The sequence below is a fragment of the Juglans microcarpa x Juglans regia genome, chromosome 8S (assembly GCF_004785595.1).
Source record: "Juglans microcarpa x Juglans regia isolate MS1-56 chromosome 8S, Jm3101_v1.0, whole genome shotgun sequence".
NCBI classification, from domain to species: domain Eukaryota; kingdom Viridiplantae; phylum Streptophyta; class Magnoliopsida; order Fagales; family Juglandaceae; genus Juglans; species Juglans microcarpa x Juglans regia.
The window spans coordinates 1991585-2006759 of NC_054609.1; the positions used below are offsets into that span (position 1 = coordinate 1991585).

The 15175-nt window shown below is 35.5% G+C and overlaps 1 protein-coding gene and 1 long non-coding RNA gene across 3 annotated transcripts; one reads left to right on the top strand and one right to left on the bottom strand.

The window, feature by feature from the left end:
- The first annotated feature begins 1793 nt into the window (after positions 1-1793).
- Positions 1794-9064, top strand: LOC121244656 (TOM1-like protein 3). 2 transcript variants are annotated; one of them, XM_041142818.1, is made up of 10 exons: positions 1794-1991; positions 2521-2673; positions 3935-4013; positions 4293-4391; positions 4527-4640; positions 5551-5696; positions 7179-7260; positions 7783-7868; positions 7957-8148; positions 8293-9064. In XM_041142818.1, exons 2-10 carry the CDS (start codon positions 2564-2566, stop codon positions 8927-8929), a joined length of 1545 nt encoding a protein of 514 aa, XP_040998752.1. In that variant the 5' UTR covers positions 1794-1991; positions 2521-2563; the 3' UTR covers positions 8930-9064. The 2 variants fall into 2 exon arrangements, with proteins under 2 accessions (XP_040998752.1, XP_040998754.1); XM_041142820.1 differs by having other exon boundaries at positions 2534-2673.
- A 2348-nt stretch (positions 9065-11412) lies between these two features.
- Positions 11413-13284, bottom strand: LOC121243900. Its single transcript, XR_005936322.1, has 2 exons — positions 12796-13284; positions 11413-11762 (listed from the first exon to the last, which is right to left on the bottom strand). It is a non-coding gene; the product is annotated as an uncharacterized LOC121243900 (long non-coding RNA).
- Positions 13285-15175: the final 1891 nt, after the last annotated feature.

The following is a 15175-nucleotide window of genomic DNA, read 5'->3' on the forward strand; positions in this document are numbered from 1 at the left end:
GATGTAACCTTTCCTTTGGGATATTAATACAATATGATTCAGTTCTTTTCTTTATCGTATTGTTTTATAATACACACACAAGATATGTCAACAGGCTTAGATCGGCTCACTCACACGAGCAATCGCCTCTAGCGCTTAAGTAGCGAGTAGAGATGTGACATTGTGTCCCTAGGTACTTGTCCAAAGGGATAAGTTGGTTGATACAAAGTTATGTCGTCTTAGTGGGAGCTAAGATGAGGTCCATTGATAGGACTATGCATGGGTTGTCCCACCATCCATGTAGCCTGTAGTAAGCCAGATGTGAATTCTTCTTTGACGTCTTGGAGGCGTGCAAATAGAAGAATTCGGGTTAGACGCTTAAGGAGCGGCTAGACTAAGATCTGTACGGTGTTGATATAGACATATGCTCTTTAAGAAAGAGAAATCTACCGTAACATGTGTTTCATATTATATGTGTTTATTCGACCATATGAGGAAGTGAGTAAAATGTTTCCCTCTTTCTCACTGTATGAGTCTCATTTTTTTAAAAATGTCCTTTACTTTTGACTATGTCACGAGATGGAGGTTGTGATGTCTGTTACTTTGGCATGCTGTCTATAGCCATGATTGATACGGTCTAAAGAGGCATTGTTGGGAAAGCGGTTCGACCAAAATTGAGTGATATGAGTACAAAGGGAAGACTCTTCGATATTGTATCTTCGATAGTGTTTGCTGATGTCATACAATGACGCAATATGATGGTAGCGGCTAAAGGTTGTAAACACATTGAAATGATTTGGAGGTAGTCAAACATTGTTCTGAGTTTTTTTTTTTTTAACTCAAGAGGGTTCGAAAATGCTTGATCTTGATGCGATCAAATGAGTCCAGGACATGACCAGACACTTTAGGGATGTTACTATACTGGTCTTCTCTGGGAGAGATTTGGTATATGTACTCCCACCTTTCTACAGATGTGCTTGGTGGTCGTACGGCCTATTTATTTGTATGAACAAGATTGAGAACATTAGAAAGATGTAGACCTAGGGTCATGCCCACTGTGTGCGAGTGGGAGATGTAAGATGGAGGGGCGCCCACGTGGGGCTGACCCCCTCCTAAAGGCAAAGTGTAACGCATGGCTTTAAGCCATGCGTTACTTGCTTATAACACATGGCTTAAGTCATGCGTTACGACAATTGAAGGTTGGCCTTTAAGGCCAGCCGTGTGTCAATTGTTTTTTTTTGTGATGATTACAAATACATAAAAATCTCTCTTTTTGTTCTCTCTTGATAAGATATTTAGGCTGTGAATTTGTTAAGTGTTACTCTAGTTTTATACTACGTAGTACACTTCGTCACTAAGAAGAAAAGTTTGTGATTTGTCAATCTAGAAAAACTTGTGGAGCAATTTTATAAGCTGAGCTTGAGGTATTTTTTCTGCTGTGCTTTCTAACAATTCTTGATAAAGTATTAGCATTTCAAGCTCAACATTTAGGGCTTTTTGGATAGTAAGATGAGATGAGACAAGACGGTTTTAGATGAGTTGAATAAAATATTATTAAAATATTATTTTTTAATAATATTATTATTATTATTTTGAGATTTAAAAAAATTGAATTTTTTATTACATTTTGTATAAAAATTTAAAAAATCATGATGATGAGATAAAATAAAATAAAATGAGATAAAATTATTTCTATATCCGATTTAATCCTAAAAGCATTTTAGTTTTTTGGTTTTTGTTTTTAATTCAGAAATCTCGAAAGTAAAAGCTATAGTGCTTCTATTCTTGTTTTAAACAATGGAGCTGACACGGAAAAGAAAATAGCAGCAACCGTCAACAGAGCACGGCAAACCGAACTAAAGAAAACGAAATTCACTTCGTAAAATCTCACACTCACTCTCCCTCTTTGCGCTCTCTCTCTCTCTTCCCCTCTCTCTCTTCTAGACCCATTCTGAATATAGACACCATCGCAACACCTTTTGATTGTCTCTCATTCTCGTTGGCTTTGACAGGTAATCTGTTCTAAGATCCTAGACCATTGTCTTCCAGATTGCACTTCTAATTCCTTTGTTTCCTCTTGATCTTTATGTGAACTTTGGTGGGTTTTAGTTTGAGGGTTTACCGCTTTTAAAGGATTTGCAATCTGGGTAATCATTTAATCGGATTTTGGTTTCTGGAATTCTAGTGGATTTTCTGTTTGGAGCTAATATTTGAGTTAGTCAGGTTTTAATTGTAATGTGATGATGATCCAACCTTATTGTGCTCTAATCAATGTGTTTTTTTTTTTTTTTTTTTTTTTTCACTCATCATATTTGTGGGCTTTCCTAGGATAGCTTGGATAAAGGACTTTTTTTGGCTTCAGTTTTAATCTATGTGATTTACAATTCTTTCTTTTTCTTGGTCAAATTGGTCCAATTCGTGCTTAATTTCTATTTTTTTTATTTCAATTTGTTATATTATGCATTTTAGCTATGTTGGCTAATTAATGGTTGTGGACGGAATTTGTGTAGTTTTGAATCATATGATTGAGCTTCTGGACAGTTTTTGTTCTTAGGAATCTGGAGGACAAAGGACTTGTCTGGTCATGGCTAGTAATGCAGCAGCCTGTGCCGAGAGAGCAACCAGCGATATGCTAATTGGTCCCGACTGGGCAATAAATATCGAGTTGTGCGATATCATTAACATGGACCCTGGGTATCATTCTCATGCTTTCCTTGTTTTTCATTTCAGCTGGCATTCTTGTGATACTCCATATGATATGGATAAGGGTAGGTGGTGTATGAGATCCCACATTGCTTGGGAAGGAGAAATTCTTGCTCTTTATGAAGTTCTAATGGGGCTTCAATTGCATAATTGATTAGTCCTTTTGGAATATAGGCCATGTGGTTTGAGCCTCTATTGGGGCTTTACAAATGGTATTAGAGCCTATCCCAACTAGAAAGGTGGGAATTGAGCCATGCCACCTACAATGGACAGGTCCGATGAGGATGTCGGGAATTTAAGGGGGTAGATTGTGATATCCGGATAAGGGTATGTGGTGTATGAGATCCCACATTGCTTGGGAATGAGAAGTTCTTGCTCTTTATAAGGTTCCAATGGGGTTCCGCTTGTATCATTGACTAGTCCTTTTGGAGTATAGGCCATGTGGTTTGGGCCTTCCATTGGGGCGTTACAATTCTTGTTGCGAATATGGGATAACCTAAATTTCTACAAAGCATGTTTTGGTTAGTGCAATCGAGTGATTGTTACAATTAGTTGCCCACCTGACAATGGTACAAATTATAGACTGTTTGTAGATAGATTGATTTTGTTCCATAGGTGTTAAAATTTTATGAGGTTTTAGACCATAGAGTATAATTTAGCATGGAACATCAAACAAGAACTCTTTTTTGTTTCTAGATCTCTCTCTCTCTCTCTCTCTCTCTCTCTCTCTCTCTATATATATATATATATATATATATATATATAAGTATTTCAAGATCTCTCTTTGTTTCTCAGAATATATATAAACACCCTCTTCCTTCCCATGATACTGTGAGGGCCATTGAAGTTTTTTTAATAAGCAAATGCAATTTATTAAAAGTGCAAAGGGGCACAACCCTTATACACAGGACACCATATCAAGCAAAGTGGGATCATATGCCAAATGTCTAGTCGACATGGCTTACCTTGCTTTCCTACCCAGAGTTCATGAGCTCCACCACCCTTTGAGGCATAACCCCTTTATCCCAAGGCAATGGAAAATTTAGACACAACTAGCCTCATCACATTGTGGCAATATGTGATCTGGTGATTCCTCGTTCTTCCTATACATGTAAAATCAATCCATCACTACAGCTCTCCTCTTCTGCCTTTGATCTCCATTATCAATCATCTGAGTTTGTCATCATGATTTTACAGTACATTTTAGATTTTTTATTTATTTTATGTTTTGGAATCTTATTGAACATTGCAGGCAAGCGAAGGAGGCCTTAAAGATTCTCAAGAAGCGCCTAGGCAGTAAAAATCCTAAAATACAACTTCTGGCTCTTGTTGTTAGTATTTATATTTTCTTTCAGACTTTTTAGAAACACATTTTGTGCATGATTATTTGAAGTCATAAAATTTGCAAGATATTGCTTCTCTCTGGCTCATATACATATAAATTCAGTGATCTGAAGTCACTATTTCTTGGTAAATCTGCAGTGCCAACAAAAGTTGTTGATCAGTTTGCTTAAATGTGTTATGTCAAGATAACAAACATATCACCTAAGTATATATAATGTTTTGTCTCACACCTAACTTTATATTTTGTATCGGGATTTGTGATCTAGGCATTGGAGGCTCTCAGCAAGAATTGTGGTGAGAATGTATTTCAGCAGATAATTGATCATGATATCTTGCATGAAATGGTTAAGATAGTGAAGAAGAAGGTGCACAATATTTTTTGTTTGGTTATTTGTATCTTAATTCTGTTATTCCAGCCCGTCCTTGACTTGTTGCCCAACACCTTTGCCCCTGTATCTTGGACACCTATGGTTTACCGTATTTCTAATACAATTTTGCAGCCAGACTTGCATGTGAGGGAAAAGATACTAATTTTGATAGATGCATGGCAAGAAGCTTTCGGTGGACCAAGAGGAAGGTATCCCCAGTACTATGCAGCATATAATGAACTGAAGGTGATTGCTTTTCGTGTCAAGCTCGTGTGTATATACTGCAACACCTAGTTGTATTGAAAATCATTTGCATGCTGGATCAAAGTAAAGCACATTTTTTTTTTTTTATAATTTATCTTTGTTCTTTGGGTCTGCTAGATAGGCATACTACCATGCAAGATCTTTTTTTATGAATCATTGATGACCTACCATGTAACTAAACTGCTAGACGATAGTAAGTCAATGCTAGTATAAAGCTAACATATTTAGCACAACAAAACTGCTAAACTATAGAACGAGAAAAAGAAAACAGTATGTTATTTTTGGTTGAAACAACACATTTCATATATTCTAATCTCCATATCATTTTTGCTTTCTTTTTGACCTCCCAAGAAAAGGTGTGGGTGAGTTTCTCTTCTTCTTTTAGACTTTATCTCATAGATTAAATTTGGTATGACTAATCATCTCAGATCCATCAGTTATTTTTACTTCAAGTACATGCTTTTTAACAACAATAATAAAGTGTGCATTTTTTAGTACGCTTAATAACCTGCATTTCATTTCTGGGTTAAGAAGCATTTTCCCTTGGGTGATTTGTGCGGTACGCGTTCCATTGTTTTTACAGCAATGCAGAAAACTAATATATGTCAAGGTTTCTATGAACGGAATTGTCTCTATGTCTGTATCTATCAGACTTTATACTTCTGGCTCAAATTAACACATATAATGGCATGGTTTATTGTGAGTGCTTCTGATGTTATAAGGACTGGTTTTCGTGCTATGAAATTCATTAACACATATAGTCACTTGGTTTGTTGCTATCCTCGATGGAACCTAGCTGACAATAGGTTGCTGCTTTGATTTGTGTTTCATTTTTCACATATTCTTTAACGTGTATTCTTTCTTGAACTTACTTCAAGTTGGTAATTGACAGTCTGCTGGAATTGAATTTCCTCCCCGAGAAGAGAACAGTGTTCCATTATTTACTCCACCCCAAACCCTGCCAATAGTTCCTCATGCTTCAGCATATGAGGATGCTGCTATTCAGACCTCTCTACAGTCTGATGTGTCTGGCCTCAGGTAGTATTTGAATGATATTGCCCCGTTTACCTATCAAAAATATTTTATTTATCATTTAGATATATTCTTGATTCTATAATTGAACTTTTCATTTTCCCTTGTGGGTTGTCTTCACCTTCTTCTTTTTACATTAATTTGTATCAAAGACACCTAGAATACATTCTGGGCACATCCAACAAATTAAAAATCTGAAAGACATTCATATCTGCTAGTTATATCATAGTATCAGTTCTTATTTTGTTCATGGTTTGTGAATAATTGATGTTCTTATCAATTGTGCATGCTACCATATGAACTCCCCTACATATTCAAGTCTAAAGATGAGTTTATGAGTGGCCACCTCTTCAGTTTTCTTCTACCTTTAAGTATGAAGGACGATGTTTATAATACTCTTGTCTTACATCCATTAGCATTATTCTTTGAAAGTTTGCACAAACATAATGAACTACATACGTGTTGGGCTCTAGTTCCAAGATATAAATTATAATGTACAGCTTCAATATAATTGGATGACTCCAAACATATGACTTGGTCAATCTCCTATAACAGTTAGTATTTTGGAAGAAACTAAATATTTTACTTCATTCCAGTCAATGAAACGAGCCAGTAGAGCTCAACCAATTGTGTTGACTATTACACGGTTGTTTTGAAAGAACCTATCAGTTTGTAGGTCCTAATTTAGATGAAAATTGTAGTCACTAAGGGTAGTTTCCTTGTAATTTCATTCCTACAAATGGTACTTATCTGTAACTTACCAAGTGAGTTGAGGTTATGGTTGTGGTTTATAAATGTTAATAAGAAAAACTGTTGGATTTATTACTAGTTTTTTTTTTTTTTTTTCTCGGCTACTACCAGTGATTGAATGTTGGTTGTCAGTCCATAGACGCAGCACAAACACGTGCATTATTTTTACCATCTCAGCCTCCAAGCCCTATTACCGCCTTTTCACTGCTGCAGCTAGCCTCCAATTACTTTTGCATAAGTATGTGTGAATAGGATGGTGGATTTGTTTCTTTTATAGTAAAAATGATGCCTTATTATTTAGAGAAGGCTTGGTTCTCCTCCATGGGAATTATATGCAAAAGATACACAAGGCTAGCCTCTACTATTAGAAAGTTTTTTGTTCTTTCTTTTTCAGTGTTTACCTTATAAAAAAACTATTACAAAGGTTTAAAATGTGGAGTATAAGCCTAGATGTGGCTTAAGATTTCATTTGGTCGATACAATATTTATCTGCATATACACTAATCTTGTACCTATGCACTGTCAAAATTATTTGCAAAAGATGTGGACCAATACAATATTTGTCTATGCTGAAGTTCATCATTAAGAAAGTAATATGGAATTTGTGTAATAGATGCCTTTCTTTTTCTTGTATTCTCTGTCATCTTATTTTGTTGGTTTAGATGGGGCACACTGCCCAGTTCATTGTTAGTTAATCCATGCAAGATTTCATCTAAAATTAACTTTGTTTATCAATAGCTTGTCCGAGATTCAAAATGCTCAGGGACTGGCTGATGTGTTAAATGATATGCTTGGTGCTTTGGATCCCCATCATCCTGAGGTAATGCCTTCTTTTCCCTTTGCCAAAGGATTAAAGTAATTCTTGTTTAGCAATTTTCTTTCTTAATATTTGATGAGTTGCTAGTTGATAAATTATTATTTTTTCTTTTGCTGAGGTGTTGATAAATCATTTGCTCCAACATGCAATATGCTTTTGCATTATGCTTTCTTTTTATGTGTTGTTACCTGAATATTTAATTTGAGACTCACCGCAATAAAAATCTAGATCTCAAACACATGAGGTTTTCATGATAGTGTTTCACTTTGTGTATATACACTTGAATAAAACAATTGTAAAAGCCTTTTTTTTTTTTATTAGTAACTGCAAAAGCAATCTTGAGGAAAAGAGAGATTTTGCTCAAAGGAAAATATTAATGAGAAAGCATCTAACTGGTAGGGATAAGAGAGGGGCCCGTGTTTGTGTTTCCTTAGATAACACTGACTGATTCTTATTCCAAGCTTCTGGATTGTGCCTGACCGGTCAATCATTTATGGGATCTCATAATTCTATCTAATGTGGCAGGGTGTGAAGCAAGAAGTAATCGTAGACCTTGCCGATCAGTGCCGTTCTTACCAACATCGTGTTATGCTTCTTGTGAATAATACTGTGTAAGTGTTTGATAAAAAAAAAAGGAGGAAATTTAGTTCTTTTTTATGTTGAACCAATGACTCTGACTCACGGTATTTTCCCTTACAGAGATGAGGAGCTTCTTTGTCAAGGATTGGCATTGAATGATAATTTGCAGCGTGTACTTCGTCAGCATGATGATATTGTCAATGGGATGTCTACTGTAGGAGTAAGAGAAACTGAAACACCAGTTGTGCCAGTTTTGAATGTGAGCCATGAAGATGATGAATCAGAAGATGATTTTGCACAGCTAGCTCATAGGTGACTATTTTAGAAGCGTCTCTTCTATATTATATGCATTTTTGCCTATCTTTTTGAATTTGTTAACCCTTACAGTCATACTTATGTAGGGCAGAAACGGGGCCACTCACTTTATATGCAAGTAACTTTGATTTTACTATGCAGGAAACCAGCCATCACAAAGACTGAACCTGTGCGAGTTAGTCCAGTTCTCCCTCCTCCCCCTTCATCAAAGAAGCCAGTCGCCACAGATTCTGTCATGATTGATTATCTCAGTGGTGATGTCTACAAATCTGAAAGATCCCGTGAAACATCAGAACCAACACCCTTTGCAGTCTCAGAACATTCCAACCAGACTTCCACACCACTGTTTTCTCCTATACTTTCTTCCTCTCCCGCTACAAACGATAGCATTAATCCCACTGCGGCAAAGCCTATATTTACAGGACGGCCTGTATATGATGTACCAGCTTCCGCGAGCAAATCTGGAGACCATCTTCCTCCAACTCCTTGGGATACTCAGTCTCCCGGAAACCTTCCACCCCCACCGTCCAGGTATAATCAGAGACAACACTTTTTCGAGCAGCAAAATTCAGGTGGTGCATCTCATTCAGATAGTGGATCAGGTTCCTCTTATGACAGTTTAGTGGGGCATACCCAGAATCTCTCGCTTAATCCATCTGCTCCAACCAAACAAGCGAATTCGGAAGATGCTCTTTTCAAAGATCTGGTTGATTTTGCAAGAGCCAAATCTTCTTCTTCTTCTTCTTCCTCCCCGTCCAAACCCAATCGGTCATTTTGAGCAATTATGAATATTTTTATTCTATCAGGTTTTGGCATTAGACCATGAGATTACTTGTTCAATTCTTGTTGTTAGGGATCGGACTTTGGATTATGGTTTATCTATGATGCCTAGCTGGTTTATATTGAAGATGAACTGAATTATTGCACATATCCGCATATATCGATCATGTATCTTAGTCCTATTCACAAATTTCAACTCACCAATCTTATCACTATTTACAAACCATCTCATCTCATCTCATCTATCAATCCAAATGGGTCCTTATTCTCTGGTGACTCTTTTTGAGCAATTGCCTTCCATTTTTTGGTTTTTTGCTACTTTCTGAACATTTCTTGGGTTTACACACACAAACCAAACAACACCACCCCTCCTCTCTCGGTGACTGCCCAGTCGAGGTTCATTTTTTCTTTCTTGCTGGATTAGAAATTTGAATGCTGAGCATGAAGGTAAGCCGATGGAGAGCACTTGGGCTTGTCCTAAATTTGCATGTACAGAAAAGATCTAGTACTTTGTTTTTCCAAGGACATTAATTTAATGGTATAACATGGTTTATAGTTCGATAATATGAATTTATAATTTACAATCTAATTCATAATTAAGCAGAAAAAAAGAGGTTTACCAATTACAATGGGCCAGAAGATCTTCCGTTTGTAAATTCCCAAAGATCTTTTGAGTTTCACTTCCCATTTTCAATTTCCATAAGATAAGAGATCATGCACGGGTGTGCAACGAGGAACATAAATTTCTAGACATGGAGCATTAATGCCGATGCCGTCGTTAACGATCGATCATCTACATTTTTTCTTTCTTCAGTATACTTTAGAATTCTATTGCTTTCCTTCTCTGCCGGTCGGTTTATATGGCTAGCTAGCAGATGTTCCTTGTCTTGATCATAGGAGTTGGAATTAGTCCAGGACGAGAACGATGCGCATGTGTCACAGTCCATGAATAGAATATATGGGCCAGGGGCCTTGGCCAGTTTATCTTCATTTACAACTTCATTTATTTTAATGCTACATGTTGTTTGGACTACAATAGAATTAGTGGGCCTTGAGCCTTAGTTTGTTTTTCTTGTATGCTTTTAGTGTGCTAGTCTGGGATCACGTAGAGGTCATTTTCTTTATGTAAGAGCCAAGGCTCTAGGATTTATTCATTCAGAAAGCTAAAGCAAATATTATTTCCTTTTCTATCATCTTCTTCCTTCCTTCCTTCAGTGGAGCACGAAGTGAGCAATTTTTATATATTACTCTTTAAGTAATCAGAGGTGTGTTACAGCATGTATGTCTGCATGTCCAAATAAATACCAGATCGAACGACTGCGATATCTTCGCTGCCGCCGTCTACCTTTCATGCATGTACTTGTTCTCATTTTACAACAACATAAAAACCCTATTAATGGCTCCAAGCCTGCATGCAGAAGGTGCATGTGCACTACAACAAATATGGGCTATTGCAGCAAAACTATTTTCGGAGAGATCAACCGTCATAAATAATGACCTATTGCAACAATTTTGGCCTTGCAGCAAAATCGGTGTCAGAATTGACCAATTTTGACAAAAGTATTTGTGGGGAGCTAAAAATCGTTGCAAATTGTAACTATTTATGTCCAATTAACACCTCGCTGCAATAAATTAGCCGCAATTGTTCCAATTTAATATTTGTGTCAACTAAACCTCGTCACAGCTAACAACTTACAACTTCAAATTTGAAACCGTAATATTTCACATTAATTTTTTTATACATCAGTTACTATTTATTAACACCACACATGTCACTTTTTATTTTCATTCGCTTGAATGAAATTTCATGCATGATTCTATGGAAAATTAAATATAACCACTACTTAATTGGCTGATATTCCGAGACATTGGTGGTTTCTATTAATGCATCATTCTTCCCGGACATTGGTGGATGATATTCCGAGACACATGTTGTTAAAAGAAAGGAAACGATCAATTTATTGATTTTGAGAACCTTCAATTCTTTATATTTTGAAGCAAAAGGTGATCTATTTGCCTCTCCATCGGCGCTTGATCATACCAATGGTACTCATCATGCACACCACCAAAATCTTACAAAAAAGAATTTTGTTATATTCACAAAAGAATTATACAAAAATAATTACATAAATTGACGTAGTTTTATCTGATCTCTTAGATCTACTTTACAATAAAAATAATTTTATAATTTGACGAACCACATTAAATCCCGTCACTAATTTGTAAGATTACTTTTGTGTAATCCTTTTGTGGATAGAGTATCTCTATCTCTACAAAAAAATATATGATAAGATCATGATTAGTTACACACACATATCAATATTATACCTAGCCAACAATGATATTAATATTTAATATATAATAAGTGGAAATCTTGTATTGATAAAAGTATTAAATGCTGATGTGGAAATTTGTTATATATTTAATTTGATATTATTAATAATTAAGTTAATTATTCGATGAAAGATCAATACCGGCCTATATATGAATTCTTAATTAATTTTTCTTTTTTGAAACAAAACAAAAGCTATCATTTAATTAAGGGTGTGAGAATAAAAACATTAACGTTACAACAGTACCTTAGACATCACATTAACCCTATTATAAACTCTTGAGGATTTTGATTTTGGGATCCTTCTTATTCTTACAATATTATTATAGTTCATAGACTATATCGTCACTGCAATGCAGGATGATGTGTGATGCTACTCTTCATGTCTTCCTCTTTGGTGCCTTTCTTCATGCATGCTCAATTGATTGGGTACTCCAATTCTTCTTGTCAAAGGTCTTTCGATAAAGCATCGTAATTATATTAATAATTCCAATATCACCTGATCAAGCAAATTAAAGACACAACTTATTAGACCGGCATGGACATCTGACAAGCTGCAAAAATGTTAAGCGCTCAATCAATCTTTAGTTGAAACATTTATCAAGTATCCTTATATTAAATTAAATCGTACGTCATCATGTGCAGGGGCGGAACTACCTTAAGGCTTGGGGGGCTTTGGCCCTCCCAAATTTTTTAAAATTTGATGAAAATTAAGTTTTAGAATATGTTTTTTAGAGTAGATTATATACAAATTAATATCTAATCCCCCCAAAATTATTTTTTCTTAACTTAGCCCCCCAAATTAGATTTTCTAGTTCCGCCCCTGATCATGTGATATTTCACCATGATCATAAAGTGAATGAAACTCACATGGTTAAGTAGTGATAACAAAAATAAGCAATTGATATAAACATTTTGGTCAAAACGTCCATGATCGATCATAGCTTAGCAAACATCCAAGTAGTTATCAAACATTAAATGCAAGTAAAAATTAAAAAAAAAAAATCATGCACAATATTATATTACTAGTGGCACTAGCTAGCTAGCTACTTAATTACAAGTATATATAACTAGCTAGTATTCCTTTTTATTTATTTATTTAATTTTCTTGTAATTTTGGGCCTTGAGAAAGGAATTGATAAAGATATATCGTGGTAGCTGTGGGTTGCATATATAAAAGAAGATCGAAAAAAAAAATCATTAAAAATAGGTAGAAAATGAAGATATATATACGATCATTTTACTGAGGCCTTCTCTATAAGAACAAATTAATATAATTCTCAAATGATTCCTAAATCGTTTCATGCTATATTGCTATGTATGATGGATCTGTTGTGGCCAAGTGTGCGTGTATACATACATACATACATACATACATATATATATATATATATATATATATATATATATATATATTCCCTCATAGCCTGAAAAGAAAGAGAATTAAGAGATCATCAAGGAAAGAAGAAAATGGGTATCAATAATGTAAAGGAAAAAAAAAATGAAAGACTGTTTCAGATAAAATATATTACCACCTATAGTATGTAACTTGTACACGATCATGAAAAGAAGAGGATGGCCAGCTAAGTACTACTCATGTGGTTGTGGTTGACGTTGTTGCTCATGATCAGGTAATGTACGGCAAGCTGGCTTGCGAGCTTCAAGTTCTGATATAAGATGGTGAAGATCCTGCGCTTAATACTTCCTCTAACTGGAGGAACTAAGCTCCTCATCTTCTTCTTCTTCTTCCTAGTGCAGCTTGCAGTAGTAGTAGTACTACTACTCGCCATTTTTGTTGCCAACTCCAACTTCTTCGCCTCCACCATTTTCTTGTTTATATATATATATATGTATATATCAGAGAAAGAGATCAGGCAGATGGGAGAGAGTTGCAACTAATATTAATTGCATGAGATCGAAGAAGTATGCGAGTATATATATAAGAAAGATCTATAAGAAAGAGAGGCAGATGGGAGAGAGTGGCAACTAATAATTACTGTTGAGAGAGAGGCCAGCCGGGATCGAGGAACCTTCGCGCGACCTTCATGCACTTTGTTACAACTAAATAGCCTCAACATGTTCCTAAAGATATTGCCAATTTTTACTGGCCAGCAAGAAATTCCGTACCTTCCTTTGATGATCAAGATGGGTGTTTTCCGATTCTCTAAAGGCCAGGAAGATAGCAGTGTCACTACATTTCCACAGTACTCGTCTACGTAGGTACGTACAGACATTTATTTCATGCTTGGTACGTGAAATTACTTGTCGTGAAAGTTTAATTATTTAACATGTAGTTTATTCAACAAATATTTCATTAAATTTTGATAAAGTACGTAGTACTATTGATCTGCCAGAGTTTGAATCTGCGTGAGACTTCTGTTCTTATAGCATATTAAATTATCACCCATTTTAGAAGTTTAATTTTTACATAAGTAAAATATTTTATTAAAAACTGAAATAAAGTGCATGTACAGTCAAAATTCGAATATAATACCTGTTAAAATACCACTTCTTCAGAAGCTTAATTATTTAAATTGTATTCTAACATGTCATGATTGGGTCCTTTGATTGATATTTAGCACGAGGTCATGTTAGTAGACTTATTTGCCATGAAATTAAAATATTTTATTCGCCGTTCATGTCATGGCAAAAAGATAGCTTTTTCCATGAATTCAAAATTTGGTGAAAAAAGTACTTTTTCCCACCGATTATATGCCATGAGTGTCCTACGGTTCATATTGGTGAGAAAAGATGATTTTCCACTAAGTATACACTTTTTCCGACCACAATTCCTTTTGAAAAAAAGTGAGATATATTGTAGTGAGATATATATTGAGATACATGTTTTGTTGCCTTGCGAGTTATTGGTTATATAATTAATCTCTCCGAAATATTATTTAACTCTTGGTATATATGGAACTATTTTTGTGTTTACTAAAACTATAAACACTTTCCCTCAAGTATATATCATGGTAGCTGCTAGTAGGAAAAGGGTCATGACCATGTCATTTTCAGTGCATATGTTGCCTCATTTAATTCTTGCATTTGCGCGACAAAATCTTTCCTTGCAGGAATTATACTTCAAGAACAGGTTATCAAATCATGGAACCTTTTTATGGTGGATAGCATTATATTAGACTGTGGCTTTTCAAGAATGTCCACAATGTCGAGTTCCTCCATGGACCTAGCGATAACAAGGAGAATGAAAAATCAGTGAAGAAAATAGGCGATCGATCATTATCATGCTAGCTAGCTAGCTTATCATGGCCGGGGATGTGATCATCTTTTCTTCTAACTCTGTTTTCGTTTGCCTTTCTTATCTCTATTGAGTTATGGTATTTCTTCCCATTGTACTCATGATATTAGCATTATTCATCAACTCTTCTCGAATTTTTTGCCTCAAAAAAAGAAATAGATGATCTGAGCGTCATGGACAATGTCGCGTCAACATGATAAGATAAAAATAGAATAAGAGTGTAGTATATTGCATTACATTCTCCAGCCTAGGTGGGCTGGGGAATCTCTCATTCTTGTTGGGGCATTCATGCTATCCTACCTTATTTTCAGCTTTAGATAGCTCAGAAGATACCCCGCTTTGCTAACAAAATGGCTCATCGGTTGTCAAAGTGGGAATCTTCCACTGATCTTTCGGGCTCTATTCCAGTTGACTCCATACATCCTTTTATTTTAATCTGCAGAACATTCTGAATTTTGCTATTTGAACCTTTTATTCTTTAATGGTATGATCGCATTTGCAGAGAAAAACAGATAAAATGCTGGGATTTGAACACTGAGCACATGCAAGCCTAAAAAATGGGATAGGCTTGGCTAATAATCAGATCCTGAGCTGCCTGGTAGGCCTAACTTATTTATGCTGTACCCATTGAACTGGCTTTGAGATAGAATAACACA